General features: G+C 43.1%; 1 protein-coding gene and 1 pseudogene across 1 annotated transcript; both read right to left on the bottom strand.

Moving 5' to 3' along the window:
• On the bottom strand, positions 1 to 5,470 carry LOC113445964 (NTPase KAP family P-loop domain-containing protein 1 pseudogene; annotated as a pseudogene).
• A 3,132-nt stretch (positions 5,471 to 8,602) lies between these two features.
• NKPD1 (NTPase KAP family P-loop domain containing 1) lies at positions 8,603 to 17,599 on the bottom strand. Its single transcript, XM_026715302.2, has 3 exons — positions 17,449 to 17,599; positions 12,480 to 12,611; positions 8,603 to 11,683 (listed from the first exon to the last, which is right to left on the bottom strand). The coding sequence occupies exons 1-3, from the start codon at positions 17,552 to 17,554 to the stop codon at positions 10,029 to 10,031; spliced, it is 1,893 nt and encodes a 630-aa protein (XP_026571087.2). The 5' UTR covers positions 17,555 to 17,599; the 3' UTR covers positions 8,603 to 10,028.
• Between the last annotated feature and the right edge of the window lie 919 nt (positions 17,600 to 18,518).

Raw genomic sequence — 18,518 nt, 5'->3', positions numbered from 1 at the left:
CTAAGCCCTCTTCTCTGAATTGGTTCCGCTTTTGCTGTAGTTCTCCAGAGTTGCCAGAGCCTGCAGCTCTCCCATCTTACATCTTATGGAATGGTCTAAGTTCACAGTATACTTCAGGAATTTCTTCCCTTCTTGTACAGTGAAAGGAAAATCATTGGACAAGAATCTCTCAAAAAGTTTTGGGTCGCCATCCAATGCCATGATGTTCCAGAGTTCCTTATGCTTGGAGTAAAGCTCAGGACACGTCTCCTTGAAGACGTCCCACATCAACATCTTCTCATCATCTTTGGGTGGTTGGCTCGGCGGCTTCTCTTCTTCCATGCACTGGAGAATCCAACTCAAGCGACACGGCCACTGGTTGGCCAACACCACCCAACGGGCCACTTCCTCGGGACAGAAGTTGCGCCTCAGCGCAGGACGTTGTATCATCAACCTGATGGTAATGGGGATGGTGTTGAAGATCCTCCTCATCTGGATAACGTTATCTGGGATATAACGGTAGAAACAATCCTGTTCGTTTTTCAAGTATTGGAAAGCTTTAGAGATGTACTCGGATGCCATCTTATCAATCTGGGTTTGGTCCATTTCGAGCGATGCTTCCATGCCCACCCCTTCTGCGTCGGACATCCTGTTCAAGTCCATTTTCTTTCTGCTGATGACATCTATTAGAGCTTTGTTATCCTGGAAGGCCTCGTGCAAACAACGCTTCTTGGACTTGATGGCAATTTCCGGGATGGAGAATGGAAGCATCACAGTGCGGTTGAGGTACAGGTAGCCGTTGTCCGTCATTCCCTTCTGGGTGCCAGCCTGCTCCAAGCAAGAAACGATGACGGAGGGATCAACCACCAGGATGAAGATGAAACGGGCATCCCCATTGGAGAGGAGCGTGTTGATGGCGTTCAACACCCCAGCCACCTGTTCAGGCTGGCATATATCTAAACTCGTAATCTTAAAGACAATCCTCAAACGCCGACGCTCAAAGATCTCCATGTAGTTGATAAAGCCAGTGATGACCTCAATCTCACTCTTGACTGCAGTCCTGAAACCCAGATGTTTGGTGAACTTCTCATTGCTGGTCATACTCTCAATCTTCTTCTTCTGGCTGATGATCAAGTGCTTAATCATAGGACTGACGACAATGACCAATCCTGAGCCCAAAATGGCAGCAAAGGTGCCACCAAGGTACTTCAAGAGTGTGCCATCCCTTATCCCTGGCACGAGGAAGGCAGTAGTAGCCAGGCCTGCACCAACTAGCAAGACAATCACCACAAGTCCTCCTGTGATACAGCATGTTTTTCTTTTGACCCTCCACTTTTCTTTGGCACATTCTGAGACGAATTCTGGGTGGCTTCCTACCACCTGGTAGAAACTCAGCAAAAAAGGACCAAAGTGCTGGCGGATACAGTCACACAGGCTGGTGACCAACCCAGCCCACAACTGGTTGCTGCAGGCATATTCCCAGGCGCTGAATTTTATGAAGAGGAACTTGATGGTTTCTCTTTGGAGGTGCCTTCTGCTGGTGACCGGTTGGCAGAAGACGATGTACCACAGGAGAGTCAGGTAGCTCCTCCCTTGTGGGCGTCGGGACTTCTGGCTTTCTTCCTTTGGGATGGATTCTTTGAGCATGGATCCTGCAATAGTTCATTCAGAAGTGGTCAACTGAAGCTCTGCCAAGTTCTCAAAGACCTTCTCTCTATAGAAGGGAATATTTGTAGCTCAGGGTTGAAATGTGGGGGTCCTTGGTGCTCTCTGAGATTGGTGGTCTTCTTGCAAATGTTTCATAAGCCAATTAAGTAACATTATCAGATGATGTTACCTGGGTAATAAAACATCTGAACCCGCCCCCCCCACAAGCTCAAAGAGCACTAAGGACAACATGGTTGTTGTCATTCTCCTCCTCCTCCTCCTCCTCCTCCTCCATCATCTCTTTCTCCTCCTCTTCCTCCCCTCCTCTTCCTCTTTCTCCTTCCCTCTCCTCTCCTCTCCTCCTCCTCCTCCTCCTCCTCCTCCTCCATCTCTTTCTCCTCCTCTTCCTCCCTCCTCTTCCTCTTTCTCCTTTCCTCCTCCTCCTCCTCCTCCTCCTCCATCTCTTTCTCCTCCTCTTCCTCCCCTCCTCTTCCTCTTTCTCCTTTCCCTCTCCTCCTCCTCCTCCTCCTCCATCTCTTTCTCCTCCTCTTCCTCCCCTCCTCTTCCTCTTTCTCCTTTCCTCCTCCTCCTCCTCCTCCTCCTCCTCCTCCTCCTCCTCCTCCTCCTCCTCCCCTCCTCCCCCGCTATAAACCCCATTCCCTTCTAGCACTGATGATGTTTCCTTGTGATGCCAATCATGCAAGTTTTGTGATGGCACGATGGCTCCTGAAAGGTCCCTTTCTCTCTCCCCAGATGGAAGGGGGGGACCCTTCTAATTAACTAAGGGGTCTACATAGATGGATTCCCCAGTGATTCTCTCAGTGTGGGGCTGACCTGCAATCTGGTCCATTAGGAAGTGAACACGTGCTCTGTGTGGCGAGTAGAAACCCACGGTGACTGGGGTGGAGATATGACACAACGTCTTCAGTAAACAGGAGCAATAAATCTCATCATCGGACAGGAGATCTGAGGAGTGGGGAAGGGGGAAGGAAAATAACCAGTGTCCCTCAGTTAGTACAGCACTGAAAAAAGTGACTTATGACCGGTTCCTGCTCTTTATGACCATCATAGCATCCCCATGATTATGGGATCAAAATTCAGGCACTTGTCAAAAGGCGTGCCTTTATGAATGTGTTGTGAGATCACCATTTGCGACCTTGCTAGCCAACTTCCAGCAAACATAGTCAACGGGGGGGGGGGCAGATTCACTTAACAACTGCATGATTCACTTAATAGCTGCAACAGTTTGCTTAAAAACCACAGCAAAAAAACAAACAAACCACCACTAGGTAGAAGGTAGAATTCACTTCATTGCCCTGTGTAATAATGGGAATTCTGGTCCCAATGATGTGGTTGTAAGTTGAGGTCTACCTGTCATCTCTTCTTGGCTAAAGTAGTCTTTTTTAACCTGAGCAAATAGACGGAGCGTTTAAGAGTTGTTTCAGATGGATGGCCTTCCATTCCCAGCATGGGGAATTCTGGGAGTTGAAGTCCACAAGTTGCCAAGACTTAGGCTAAAGCAGAGGTCTCCAAACTTGGCAACTTTTAAGAGTTGTGGACTTCAGCTCCCAGAATTCCTCAGCCAACCTTGGCAACTGTAAGACTTGTAGATTTCAACTCCCAGAATTCTGGGAGTTGAAGTCCACAAGTCTTAAAGTTGCCAAGTTTGGGGATCCCTGGCCTAAAGCATCACTGTGGAAAAACCATCCCTGGCAGGCCTTTTGTTCCCCAAAGATCTGCCAAGTGGGGGGGGGGAATCATTTGAGAGTAATTAGGATAATTATCTTGTGATACTCATCCTATTGTAAACGCCTCAGAGTAGAGATGAGTTTTCTTCAAGTATTTTTTTTCCCCTCAAGTGTTTTTTCTCCTTTCCGGAAGGAGCTGAGTGTTAAACATCCAACTATTTTTTTAATTATCAGATTGATTTGCCTTCCATCTTGCAGTTCAAGATGACACTGGGCAGCTTGCCACAAGATAAAACATGCAAACGTTCAACAATTATAACTATAAAAAAGGATTAAAATGGTTTTTTTTCCCCCCCTCCTGCCAAGAAAATCAAATGTGTGTCATCTTAAAGAATACGACTCCAAAAATGACAGGGAATTGTTAAGGAAACCAAATTGACCACATTTCTAACTGTCCAGAGCTGCACGCGGCTGCAGACTGAAAATTTAGCTATTGCAATAACCTAAAGTTATTTGCAAAGCGTTATTTAACAATTAGACAATAAGGGAGGGGGGCCCTGATTATTCAGCCCTAATTTGATGCATTCTGAAAGAAACATGTCAGGGAAGAAAACATAGCAATTTAAGTGTCATTAAATGGGTTGCTTGCAAAGCAAGTAAGGGAAGACATAATTAAAAAAAAGGAAAGAAGGCATTTAAGACATTATGCTAATGAAGAAAACAACTTCTGTTAATCCTGTTTGGAAAACATACGTTCATTACTCTCTACCTACAGGAACTGTTGCAACTGTTAGAACCATTGCCTAACCTTCCTTTCAGATTAAAAGAATTCTCAAGAAAGGTTTCGGTAACCGTTCTAATGTTTGCAACAAACCATCCCAAAGTCAGTATCAAAGGGCTGATAAAGCTACTGGCCAGGTAGTCCTTGAGTTACAATCATTCATTTAGTGACGGTTTTTAACAGCAGAACTAGAAAGCTGACTTACAATCAGTCCTTGTACTCACAACCGTTGCAAGATCCCATGTTACATGATCAAAATTCAAATGCTTGGCAACTGGCATGGGTTTACGACAGTTGCAACCTCCCGAGGTTATGAGATGATCATTTGCAACCTGGGTCTATGGGTGTGCTTTTTTGACAGCCCCTTCAGTTAAATTTTAATCCACAGGTAATCTTGGACTTATCTCATTTATAGATAAAAGGTAAAGGTTCCCCTCACGCATACGTGCTAGTTGTTTCTGGCTCTAGGGAGTGGTGCTCATCTCTGTTGCAAAGCTGAAGAGCCAGTGCTGTCCAAAGATGTCTCCGTGGTCATGTGGCCGGCATGACTAAACGCCTTCGAAGGAGCATGGGACCCTTTTACCTTCCCACCAAAGTGGTTCCTATTTTTCTACTTGCATTTTAATTACATGCTTTCGAACTGCTAGGTTGGCAGAAGCTGGCACAAGTAACGGGAGCTCACTCCATTACGCGGTGCTAGGGATTCGAACCACCAAACTGCCGACCTTTCTGATCGACAAGCTCAGAATCCAAGCCAGTGAGCTAACATGTCCCCTAAATCCCATCTTTACTGGGATCTAAATTTCTGTTGCTAAGCAATGCAGTTGTCAAATCAGCCGCGTCTGATTTCATGATCTTTTTGAGCCCTGGTTGTTAAATCGCCGCAGACGTTGAGCAAATCACACGGTCATTAAGTGAATCCAGCTGCCCCTCCCCCACACACTGACTTTGCTTATATGGGCTGGGAAGGTTGCAAATGATGATCACATGACCCCCGGCACGTCACAACCACCGGAAATATATGCTGGTTGCTGAGCACCCAAATTTTGATGAGGTCACTATGAAAATACTGTGACCGTTGTAAGTGTGAGGACCAGTCCTCGATCAACTTTTTAGAACTTTGAACGGTTGCTAAATGAACGACTGTAAGTTGAGGAATATCTGTACTAAGTTAGATTTTTTTGGGGGGGGGGAAGAAGTGGCTGAAATTGTTGCTCCCTTCCGTTTATCCAAATCCAGCAGTTCTGAATTAGATGCTGAGTTTACCATCATCTACATCTTCATCTTGAGCATCGTGGTTTGAGGACAGACTCTCCGATGTTTGGGACTCCTCTATATTAGACAGCCCAGCAACTTCCTCATCATAGTTACTCATCAGTTCTGGAGTTGTGGGCTATCAACCAGACTTCCCAGGAAGATTGGAGGCTGCTAGAAGGAGATAAAGCAGACAGGTGATTCAACCTGGTTACCTGGGACAGGTAAGCTTCTAATGAGAATGGATAAAGAAAATACATACATCGAGCCATGCCTGGGAAGAATGCATTTTGCAGCAGCGGGGTTTTTCTCTCTGACTTTTTCTTATTTCCAGGCTTTAGGTTAGAAAAACTGGGTCTACTGAGTGAAAAAAGAGACAGACAGACAGACAGAAAAAAAGAAAGAAAGAAAGAAGAGTAGGAGAGAGAAAGAAAGAAGAGAGAAAGAAAGGAGAAAGAAAAGAGAGAAAGGAAAGAAAAGAAAGAGAAAAAGAAAGAAGATAAAGGAAGAAGACAGAGAAAGAGAAAGAAAGGAGAGAAAGGGAAACAAAGAAAGAAAGAAAAGAAAGGAATAAAAAAGAAGAAAGAAAGAAGAAAGGAGAAAGAAAGAAGAAAGAGAAAAAGAAAGAAAAAAGAGAAAGAAAGAAAGAAAGAAAGAAAGAAAGAAAGAAAGAAAGAAAGAAAGAAAGAAAGAAAGAAAGAAAGAAAGGTGTAATTTTGGTTTCTGAAGCTCCAAATTCCACTGACCTTAACAGCTGGCTCCAAGTTCTCCAAGTTGGAAAAAAAAGACCAACGAAAATAAAAACCCAAAGATGTAGCGAATCAAAAACTCATTTGCTTCTGATAGATTGCAAATTAGGATGACACAATATTTCAGTCACTGCGTTGAGAACGAGGATGGGCTTGAGAAGGCATGGGATGCTGGGGGTGTGGCCTGGACATGAGCTCCAAATTCTGACGATGTTTCAACACAAAGGAAAATTCCTCCCCCTCGCTTTTCTGTTCTTAAGTGGCATTCTCTTAAGTGACAGAAAAAATTGACTTACGCCAGGAGTCCTTGAGTTACAACCAAAATGGGAATCAGCATGATCAACGGAGGTTAATAATAGCAATAGCTCTTAGACTTGTTTACCGCTTCATAGGGCTTTTAAGCAGTTTACAGAGTCAGCCTCTTGCCCCAACAATCTGGGTCTTCATTTGACCGACCTCAGAAGGACGGAAGGCTGAGTCAACCTTGCACTGGTCAGGATCGAACTTCTGGCAGTCGGCAGAGTTAGTCTGCAATGATGCAATCCTAACCACTGCGCACCATGGAAGGAAGGGAGGGATAAATCATTGTTGGTATTTAACAATGGTTAAATATCATTGGTATTTAACAATAGACCCTCAGTGGCGCAGTGGTTACAGTGCAGTACTGCAGCCTACTTTTGCTGACTATCAGCTGACTATCGGCTGTTTGGCAGGTCAAATCCCACCAGGCTCAAGATTGATTCAGCCTTCCGTCCTTCTGATGTGGATAAAACGAGGACCCAGATTGCTGGGGACAAGAGGCTGACTCTGTAAACTGCTTAGAGAGGGCTGTAAAGCACTATAAAGCGGTATATAAGTCTAAATACTATTGCTATCTTATAGAATTTTTCTTTTAAGTTATAATTTAATGTAAGTTAAATTATAACTTAAAGTTGAGGGTAGAGCTAATGCCTTATTTTACTGCACCAAAAGAGTCGGAAGTCAATGCCTTTTGTTTTCTTCTTCCCTTGCTTTCCCTCACTATCCATTTCCCTTTTTCCTTTTCTAATTTCCCTAATATTTGTTTTTGTATGTCATATTATAAATTAATAAAACTATTTTTTAAAAGAAAGTCTAAAAGCTATTGCTATCTGTAAAGTGGCCAAGGTTGGACACCCCTGTTGCAAAGACTGTTCAGAGGGCGTTTTCTCAGGGAAGTGTCAGGATTCCAGCAATCACCCTAATTAAATCATGAGCCTAGAGCCAAACTTCAAAAAACTTTAAAAGATTTATTAGGAGTGACATGCTGGCATGACCTGTATGAAGCCGGCTCTGATACGTAATTTACAATCACCTATGATCCTGTTTTCCCCCACCCCTCTGGGTGTATCATAATTCAGATTGTCCAAGGAAACACATTCATAGGCTGAGTGTCATCAATCACATTCTCCAATAGAGACTAGCACCGATGATGTTACCTAGTTTGGGTAATGAAACATCTACAAGAAAACAACCAAGCTCAGAGAGCACCAAGGACCAGGGGTGGGATTCTCCCGGTTAGGCCTAGTTCGGACAAACCTCTAGCTCCGACGATCAGCTGTTGAGTGAACTAGTTCTTTCTGACAATCAGGTCGGCCTGCCCGCCCATGTGCTGTACTTACCTATATCCTCTCAGCTGATTCGTGCATCTCAGCTGAGTTACTCCCCAGAAGTAACATAGAAGGTAAGTAACTTTGAAAGCTGTGCACGCGAGATCACTGAATCCCACCCCTGCCAAGGACCCCTTGTGTTCAATGCCCTCTTCAATCTTGGTGGCCACTTGAAACGTCCTGGAAAATCTGTGGAAAAAACCCTTTTCAATGCGAGGCTTTAGTAAGTTAAACAAAAACCTGGTTTGTTGAGCCAGCTATAAACCCAAATCACACGGCGCAAAGCCGTGGTCTGCTCAGCTGGGGTTTATATTAACAAACCATAATGGTTGGTTCACCGAACGAAAAAACCTGAAACCAACTACTTTTATTTCTTCGTCCGAGGTGTTGAGCCAGTCTACACCAATGGATCCTGATAGCCTCATGCTCAGCATGGGCACCAGAGGAAAAATTCTTTGGTGCACCACTGGGTGGTGTGGTTTCCTTTCTGTACAAGCAAAGATTTACTGTAGTACCTCGATACTCATAGTTAATCGGTTCCTGGAGGCATGAGGAGTACCAAAAATGATGAGTACCATATACATTTCTCCCAAAAGGAATAATGTAGTGCAAGGATATCAAACCTGGTTTCATTAAGGGCTGCATCAGGGTTGTGTTTGACAGGAGTGGGCCTGGCTAGCTCAATGTCCTACAGCCCTGTGAAAACAGATCCCAGGAGGGCCGCATGTAAATGTACCCCAGCTTCTATAATTTGGTGTCTTCCACATCTATGAAAAGTACTTATAATATCTCTGTTACACACACACACATACACACACACAGGATCACCTCCCAATTTAAAAACCGAGAATTCTCCAAGAAAACACAACTTCTGCAGCCGATGTAAATCATTGTTTATTATGTAGCTGATGGATAAGCCTGAGTTCTCCCAATGCTCAGGTGAAAGAGGGGGCTGGCTGGCTCCCCATTTCACACACCCCACAACAACAACCTTGTGAGGTAGGTTTGAGTTGAGTCCTTCCCCAGTCCTGATCCACAAAACTCGATCAATTGTGAAATAGTATTTTTTTTTTAGTTTGTTTGTTCAGCAGCTTTTGTCGTATTGCAATCTCGCGATGCGTACTTTTTTGGGCTTGTAAAATATCAAAAATATAATCAAAATACATTTTTTAAAAAACCCTTGGAGATCCTGTCGGGTCATAAATATAATACTTAATCTGAGAGCAGCGTGTACAGCTAATCCTTGACTTACTACGTCCACAGTCGGGACTAGAATTTCCATTATTATTAAGCACGGCAGCTTTTTAGGTGAGTCGCGCTCCGTTTTCTAATTTTTTTTTTCTGCCACGAATTATGAAACAAATCACTTAAGTCAACTAATTAAGTGAGTCGTGTGGCGATTAAGGGGATCCAGCTTTATCCATTGACTTGTCAAAAGCTGCAAAGGTTGCCAACAGCCACCAGGTGACACCAGAGCGATGCAGATAAATACGTGCCAATTGCCAACCGGCTGAATTTTGATCACATGCCACAATCATAAATGCAAGGACAAGGTTCAGGGGTAAGATTCAATTTTTTTTTACTACCGGTTCTGTGGGTGTGGCTTCGTGGCCGTGGAAAGGGAAGGATACTGCAAAATCCCCATTCCCTCCCCACCCCACTAACCTGCTTTCCAGCTCCATTCTCCTCTGCAGGGCAACCAAAGAAGAACCAGCCAATCAGCAGAGAATAGATGTGGGGTGGGGCCAGTCAGAGGTGGGATTTGCTGGTTCTTCAAACTACTCAAAATTTCTGCTACTTGTTCTCCAGAACTGGTCAGAACCGGCTGAATCCCACCTCTGATAGGGTTGTAAATTTTCGGTGCTGTTGTAACTTCAAAGGGTGTTTAAAGAAATGGTTGTAAGTCAAGGACTGTCTATACTAGGGGTGGCCAACAATGGTCCCTTTTATACCCCGAAGGTGCTTTTCCAAAAGGCAACTGGATTTTTGTGGGTTTTTCTTTGCTTTGAAAACTTTTCATTTCTCATCCAAGGAGCTCCTTCAGTTCTTAAGGTAGAACTGAAGAAGCTTCTTGCATGAGAAGCGAAACCTTTCAAAGAAAAAAATAAACCCAAGAAAGTCCAGTTGCCTTTTTGGAAAAGACACCTTCAATCTGGATGATGAAAAAAGGTGGCTCAAGAATTCTGGAAGTTGAAGTCCACAGGAGGTACTCCACATTTGCCACTCTTGGTCTCTACACCTTTCTGTCTTTCTTGCTCTCATCTTCCCAGCTAAACTGCTTTCACCCCAGCGTCCATGTTGTCTAAGGTTTCTTCTCTGAACTTGTTCCACCTTTTCTGTAGTTCTCCAGAGTTGCCAGAGCCTGCAGCTCTCCCATTTTATATCTTATGGAATGGTCTAAGTTCACAGTATATTTCAGCAATTTCTTCCCTTCTTGTACGGTGAAGGGGAAATCATTGGACAAGAATCTCTGAAACAGTTCAGGGTCGCCATCCAATGCCATGATGTTCTGGAGTTCCTTATGCTTGGAGTAAAGCTCAGGACACGTTTCTACAAAGACATCCCACATCAACGTCTTCTCATAATCGTTGGGTGGTTGGCACTGCAGCTTGTCTTCCATGCATTGGAGAATCCAACTCAAGCGACACGGCCACTGGTTGGCCAACACTACCCAACTGGCCACTTCCCGGGGACAAAGGTTGTGCCTCAACAGGTGCTGTTGTGTCATCAACCTGATTGTGATGGGTATGGTGTTGACAATTCTCCTCATCTGGATAATGCTATCTGGGACATAATGGTAGAGACAATCTTGTTCACTGTGCAAGTAGTGAAAAGCTTCATGGATATATTGGACGGCCATAGCATCGATCTCGTGTTGGTCTTCTTGAACCACTGCTTCCATGTTCATTAGTGCTCCACCGTTCCCTTTGGACATGGTCACTCCCAACTCCATGTTCCTTGTGATGATACCGTACATCAGGTCTTCCCGAGTCTGGAAGGCCTCGTGTAAACAACGCATCTTGGACTTGATGCCGATTTCCGGGATGGAGAAGGGAAGCGTCACAGTGCGGTTGAGGTACAGGTAGCCGTTGTCCGCCATTCCCTTCATGGTGCTAGCCTGCTCCAAGCAAGAAACGATGACGGAGGGATCAACCACCAGGATGAAGATGAAGGGGGCATTCCTATCGGAGAGGAGCGTGTTGATGGCGTTCAACACCCCAACCACCCGTTCTGGGTAGCACGTATCCAAACATGTGATCTCAAAGACAATCCTCAAGCGCCGACGCTCAAAGATCTCCATGTAGTAGATGAAGCTGGTGAGGACCTCAATCTCGCTCTTGACTGCACTCATGAAACCCAGGTGGCTGGTGAACTTCTCATCACTGGTCATGCTCTCGATTTTCTTCTTCTGGCTGATGAGCAAGTGCTTAATCACAGGAGTGATGGCGATGATCAGTCCTGAGCCCGAAATGGCAGCAAAGGTGCTACCAAGGTACTTCAAGACGGTGCCATCCCTTATCCCTGGGACGAGGAGGGCGGTAGTAGCCAGGCCTGCGCCAGCTAGCAAAATCACAACAAGGCCTCCTGCGGTGCAACACGTTTTCCTTTTCAGCCTCCACTCTTCCTGGGTGAATCCCGAGGCGAATTGCGGGCGGCTGCCCACCACGTGGTAGAAACTCAGGGGAAGGGGTCCGAAGTGGTGGCGAATATGGTCACACAGGGTGGTGACCAACCCAGCCCATAATTTGTCGCTGCCTGCGTATTCCCAGGCGCTGAATCTTATGAAGAGGAACTCGATGGTTTTCCTTCGGAGGTGCACCTCGGTGATGACCGGTTGGTAGAAGACAATGTACCAGAGGAGGGTCAGGTAGTTTATTCCTTCGGGGACGCGGGGCCTCTGGTGAGTCCTGTTGAATTCAGCTTCTTCCCTTCGGATGGATTCTCTGAGCATGCATCCTGCAATAGTTCATACAGAAATGGTCAACTGAAGCTCTGGCAAGTTCTCAAAGACCTTCTCTCTATAGAAGGGAATATTTGTAGCTCAGGGTTGAAATGTGAGGTCCTTGGTGCTCTCTGAGCTCGGTGGTTTTCTTGCAAATGTTTCATAACCCAATTAAGTAACATCATCAGATAATGTATCTAGTTGGGTCATGGAACATCTGCAGGAAAACCACTAAGCTCAGAGATCAGCAAAGACTCCACAGCCCTCCTCCTCCTCCTCCTCCTCTGTCTCCTCCTTTTTTGCCATCTCCTTCTCTTCCTTCTCCTCCTTTCTCCTCCTCCCTTGTCCTCCTTCTCCTCCTCTGTCTCCTTCTCCTTTTTCCCCATCTCCTTCTCCTTTCTCCTCCTCCCTTGTCCTCCTTCTCCTCCTCTGTCTCCTTCTCCTTTTTCACTATCTCCTTCTCCTCCTTTCTCCTCCTCCCTTCTCCTTTCCTCCTCTGTCTCCTTCTCCTTTTTCACTATCTCCTCCTCCTTCTTTCCCCTCCTCCTCCTCCTGCTCCTCCTCTGTTTCCTTCTCCATTTTCACTATCTCCTCCTCCTCCTCCTCCTCCTCCTCCTCCATAAACTCCCCTCCTTTCTAGCACTGATGTTGTTACTTAGTGATGCCAATGATACAACCTTTTGGGCTGGCAGGATGATTCCTGAACGGTCCTTTCCTCTCTCCCCAGAGACCCATGGATAGAAGGAGGAGATTCTACTAAGGGCTCTGCATAGATGGGTTCCCCATTGAGTCTCTCGGTGTGGGGCTGACCTGCAATTTGGTCCAGTAGGGAGTGAACACGTGTTCCACTGGGCGAATAGAAACCCACGGTGACCGGAGTGGAGGTATGGCACAATGTCTTTGATAAAGAGCAGCAATAAATGTCATCCTCGGTCATCAGATCTGAGGAGTGGAAAAGAGGGGGGAAAAAGGGAATGGAAAATAACCAGATATCAGAGTCACTCAGCACAGCACTAAGAAAAATGACTTACGACTGGTTCTCGCACTTATGACCATTATAACAGCCCTGTGGTCATGCGATCAAAATTTAGGCACTTGTCAAAAGCCGTGACTTTATGAAGGTTGAAGCATCCCATGTCATGTGATCTTGAGAGTCGGCTTCTGACAAAGTCAAGATTCGCTTAACAACCTCATGATTCACTTAACAACATGGCCAAAAAAAACCACCACCTTGTAAAATTGGTCGCATATGCCTTAACTTGCTTAGCCACAGGAATTTGGGTCCCTTGTCTGTAACTTCTCCTTGCCTCAAGCAATGTTTCTCAACCTGACCAAATTGATGGAGGGTGGACTTCAACTCCCAGAATTCCCCAGCCAGAATTCTTTAAGATGGATGACCTTCCATACCCAGCATGGGTGGCTGGGGAATTCTGGGAGTTGAAGTCCACAAGTTGCCAAGACTGAGAAATGCTATTAGCCCTAAAGCATCACTATGGAAAAACCATCCCTGACAGGCCTTTTGTTCCCCAAAGAACTGCCAGGGGGGAAAAAAATCATTTGAGAGTAATTAGGATAATTAGCTTGTGTAACTCATCCTATTGTAAATGCCACAGAGCTGAGATTTCCTCAGTGCTTTTTCCCCTCAGGTGTTTTTTATTTTCCTTTGTGGAGGAGCTGAGTGTTTATTTACCATCCTATTTCAGGCTTTAAAATGCTGCGTTTATTTCTGGTGCATTTTCTGTACAGAAAATGAAATTTTATAAGTGTCCTTGTAGGGCAGGAGTCTCCAAACTTGGCAACTTTAGGATTTGTGGCCTTCAACTCCCAGAATTCCTCAGCCAGAAAAGCTTAAAGACTCATGGACTTCAACTCCCAGAATTCCTCAGCCAGAAAAGCTTAAAGACTCATGGACTTCAACTCCCAGAATTCCTCAGCCATGCTGTCTGGGGAATTCTGGGAGTTGAAGTCCACAAATCTTAAAGATGCCAAGTTTGGAGACTCCTGTTGTAGGGGGTTTCTAGGCTGGGGAAAAAACATGGTTTTGAGGTAGAAAGGGGCCCAGTCTTGCTCTGTTTTATCATGACAGGTTCAAAAAAGGTTAAAAAAAAGTCAAAATGGTAGCTGGGAAGAGCAAACCTCGGCCCATTCGTTTCGTACTCATAAACAGCAGTAGATGAATTGGATAGTGACTCTGCTCTATAATTTTTTTTGTGTTAGCTCCTGCTTGTATTCTGAATTTCTTCAGAATGTGAAATAATTTGGATTTATAGCCTAGGTCAGGGGTCTTCAACCTTGGCAGTTTCTGGGAGTTGAAGTCTGCTAGGCTTTAAGTTGCCAAGGTTGGAGACCTCTGGCCTAAGTGACATTCTCACATGGGGGAACAATATTTTTGGAACGGATGTCCTCCTCATCGTGTGGACTCCCAAAATTTGATCCTTTCCCCTTTTTTTAAATTAATTTTTTAAAATTTTATTTTTATTACAAACGTATCTTCTTCCATTTGATGTTGTGTTGTCTGAATACAATCTCGTGCAATACAGTTGTTATTTACAGTCATATTCATTACACTAGTATTATTCTCTAATTTTATCTTAATATACTTAACGTGTCTATCCCTCTACCCTTCTTCTTAGTTTATTTACTTCTATTAAGGTATCTACTATACTTCAAGATTCTTGACTAATCCATTACCTATATTTAGCTTTCATATTTTTTCTCTAACCATTGGTAAAATAATTCCCATATCTTTTAATATTCAATTTGCTCTCTTTCTTTAATTGCAAGTGTTAATCTATTCATTTCTGCACATTCTAGTATTTTCCTAATCACATTTTCTTCAGCAGGTATATGTTCCCCTTTCCAATTTTGAGCAAAAACAATTCTCGCTGCAGTGAATGCATGAATAATCAGATATGCATTCTCTTTGCTGTAAGTTTCAGGTAAGATCCCCAACAGGAATATTTCTGGTTTTAAATCAATACGCTGTGGTATCATCTTTTCTAACCACAAACATATTTTTTGTTCAACATTTTTTAGCTTCAACACATGTCCACCATATATGATAGTATTTGTCGGGTGTTTGGTGGCATTTCCAACACTTCGCTGATTTGTCTTTGAACATCTTTGCCAACCTCACTGGTGCAAAATGCCATCTGTAAAACATCTTATACATAATTTGAACCTTTCCAAGTTTCCGCTCCTTGCATGCAGAAATGTGGCTTTGTGAGGAAAGCCACTTCCTTAGCAGCTAGTTTTCCACCTGCAAGGAATATTTGTGTAGAGATGGGTGCGTCTCAGAAACTCCCACACTCAACCCGCAACCTGAAAATTTTATCTCAAGTGCAGATAAATTCACCCTGTCCAATTTATAAACTTATTTAGGGATTATAATGGCGATGGTAGGGCAACTTTAAATGTTGTTTAGATTTTGAAATCATCAGTAATGGAAACATAAAAGGAAAGGAAAGTCCCTAAATTATTAAAGAGTTGACTCAGCAAATATATTTTTTTCTTTCACCCACTTTAAAAATGTGTCTGATTAAGGTGAGATTGAGATTAATCTCACCTTAATTCAAGGTTAATTCAGGAAGACATTCATGATTCTTTTGCAAATAAACTTGTGAGCTCACAGGATTAGAGAGGATCTGATTCTGTATCAAAATAAATACCACAATTTACAACTGTAAAAGAGCTTGTTAGTGATGACAGTCATAAAGTCCATTGCATGATCGACCTGATTTTACAATCGTTTTTGTGGTGCTTATTAAACAAAACCTATAAATTTCCTCTCTTGTGCCAGCGTTTTCATTTCATTAGATTCTGAACTATGGAACCACGATTGGGATGACTTGAAATCTAAGAAGCTCGTGACTTGAAATTCCTTTCTTACTGAAAATAAATATTTTTTTTAAAAAATGTAATAGATTTACATTAATATATATGGCTATATACTTCATTTTATTTTATCATGTTGATGTAGTGTATATTGGAGGTGGTGACACTTTGAAGGCAGTATGCAACAGAAATTCATTTTAATGTACACCGATTAGGGTCCATTCAAAAGGACAACAAAGTTATTTATTCTATTTCTATTCTATTCTAAAGAGCCAAATCATGCAAGCCATACCATTATCTTTGCTTTTAAAAAATGTTCTCTCAGAATAGGGGTTTTATTTTCCTCCCCAGAAAATTAAATGCCCATGATCTTTAAAAAAAAAACCTGAGTCCAGAAGAAAATTAGATATATTCTACTACATATTTTGACAGAATCAAGGATAGTATACACACAATCTTGGAAACAAATAATATACCTTCAGAGGAATTAATAATTTGAAAAATTCTAGATTGTGCTGAAATGGATAAATTGACCTTAAAACTAAAAGAGAAAGAGGAGTCAGAGTATTATGAAATTTGGGATAATTGGTTGGGTAAAAGAAACAAAGATAAAAGGAAATAAGAAAGTTACAGATAAAAATATATAAATGTATATAAAGATATATAAACGTAGATATTGGTTTGGTTTGTATGACAATTTGAGGCATGCTGCAACAGTCATAAGTGTGAGGACCAGTTGTAAGTCAGTTTTTTTCCAGCTCTGAACACTTGCTAAACAGGTGATTGAAAGTCAGGGAGTGCCTGATGAGTGCTTTGAAACGAATTTATGTTTATTTGTTGCAAATGTTAAACTTCCCCTGCAGAGCGCTTTTAACCTTAAGCAAAGTTTAGTAACAGTTCTAACGTTTGCAATAGTTCCTGTTTGTGGGGAGATAATTAACATATGCTTTTAAAACTGGATTACATGCACAGTAGTTATTTTCTTTATTAGCATAATATCTTAAATGTTTTCTCTCTTCCGTTCTTCATTATATCTTCCTTTGCTGGCTCTGCAAGCAACCAGTTTAGTGACACTTAAATTGCTAGGTTTTGTTCCCTGACATAATTCTTCCAGAATGAGTGAACTTGGGGGCCGAATAATCAGCCCTGTGTTATTGTCTCTCTAACTGTTAAATATCGCTTTGCAGATTTTTGGATCGCTTTAGGATATTGCAATATCTAAACTAGGCATGTGCAGCCTCTGGCCTGCATGTGGCCCTGGACACCAAGGAATGTGGGCCCTCATAATAAAAAAATATTTAAAAATAAAGAAAGTTTGTTATTTGAATACATTGCCTATATTTGATCTTTTGTATGCGGCCCAATTCCTCTTGGCTCAGTGCAGCCCAGACAAGCCAAAAGTTCAGACATCCATGATCTAAACTCTAGATTATAACCAATTTGACTTGCTCAGCAATTCCCTAAAACCTTTCCCCCTGCCAATAATATTTATTGTTATTTTCCAGCTTTAAAACATGTTAATCTTAATTTTAACAGTACTGCATCATCATTATTATACACATTGTTATACAAACTAATCTCATTATTATGTAAATTCAGTGGTGGGATTCAAATATTTTTACTACCGGTTCTGTGGGCGTGGCTTGGTGGGCGTAGCAGGGGAAAGATACCGTCAAATCCCCCTTCCCTCCCCACCCCACTAACCTGCTTTACAGCTCCGTTCTCCTGTGCAAGGCAACCAAAGAAGACCCAGCCAATCAGCTGGGACTCAGGAGGCGGAGCATAGATGGGGTTGGCAGGGTCAGTCAGAGGTGGTATTGGCCGGTTCTCCAAACTACTCAAAATTTCCGCTACCGGTTCTACAGAACTAGTCAGAACCGGCTGAATTCCACCTCTGCTTCCATTTGACTCAATCCAGTTGGTGTGAATAAGATGCTGGGCCTACCATTATTGTGATACTCGGTGTGGCTAAAATGAGTCTCCCGGATCGAACACAGGCACCCCTCCTCCGCATGTTGCAGTCTGGCGACTTCCTCGTCATAGTAACTCATCAGTTCTGGAGTTGGTAGACCATCAACCGGACTTTGCAGGCAGATTGGAGCCTGTGAGAAGGAGATAAAGTGGACAGGTGATTCAGCCAGGTTACCTGAGACAGGTATGTTTCCAATGAGAATGGATGAGCAAAGTATGTGTATCGAGCCACATCGGGGATATATGCATTTGCAGCAGCAGGGTTTTTCTCTCTCAGACTTTTTCATGTTTCCAGGCTTCAGGTTGGAAAAACTGGGTCCGTTGAGTGAAAAAAGAGAGAGAAAAAAAGAAAGGAGGAGAAAGAGAGAGAAAGAACCAAAGAAAGAAGGGAAAGAAAGAAAGAGAGTGAGAGAGAAAGAATGAGAGAAAGAAAGAGAGAAAGGAAAGGAAGGAAGGAAGGAAGGAAGGAAGGAAGGAAAGAAAGAAAGAAAGAAAGAAAGAAAGAAAGAAAGAAAGAAAGAAAGAAAGAAAGAAAGGAGAGGTACAATTTTGGTTTTTGATGGTCCAGATGCCACTGACCTTCACAGCTGGCTTCAAGCTCTCTTTAAGTTGGAAAAAAAAAGACCAACAAAAATAAAAACATGAAGGTGTGGCTAATCAGAAACTCCTTTTAAACCAGGCTTGGCATATCAAGGATGCTAATTGGAATGACAAAATATTTCAGCCATTGTATTGAGAAAGAGGCTGACTTTAGATAGGAGGCTGTGTGGCCTGGATATTGGCCTGTGGGAAATGGGGTTAATTCTGAGGATGTTTTATCAAAAAACAAATCCGATTTTTCCCCCTTTTCTCTTCTTTAGTGGCATTCTCTTCCAGGGACAGAAAAAGTTCACTTATACCAGCAGTCCTTGCTTTAGGACATAAATTGGGGCCAGAATTTCCATTAGTGAGACGTATTCAATTTTATGACCTTTTTACCGAGATTGTTTATGCCAAAAGGAGCTAATTATTTCTCAGTGGCTTAAATTCTTCTGCAAATAACCA

The sequence above is a fragment of the Pseudonaja textilis genome, chromosome 10 (genome assembly GCF_049901715.1).
Source record: "Pseudonaja textilis isolate UNSWEBS1 chromosome 10, rPseTex1.2, whole genome shotgun sequence".
Lineage (NCBI taxonomy): Eukaryota > Metazoa > Chordata > Lepidosauria > Squamata > Elapidae > Pseudonaja > Pseudonaja textilis.
The sequence above is the reverse complement of the archived record's forward strand: the minus strand, read 5'-3'. Positions and strand labels throughout refer to the sequence as shown.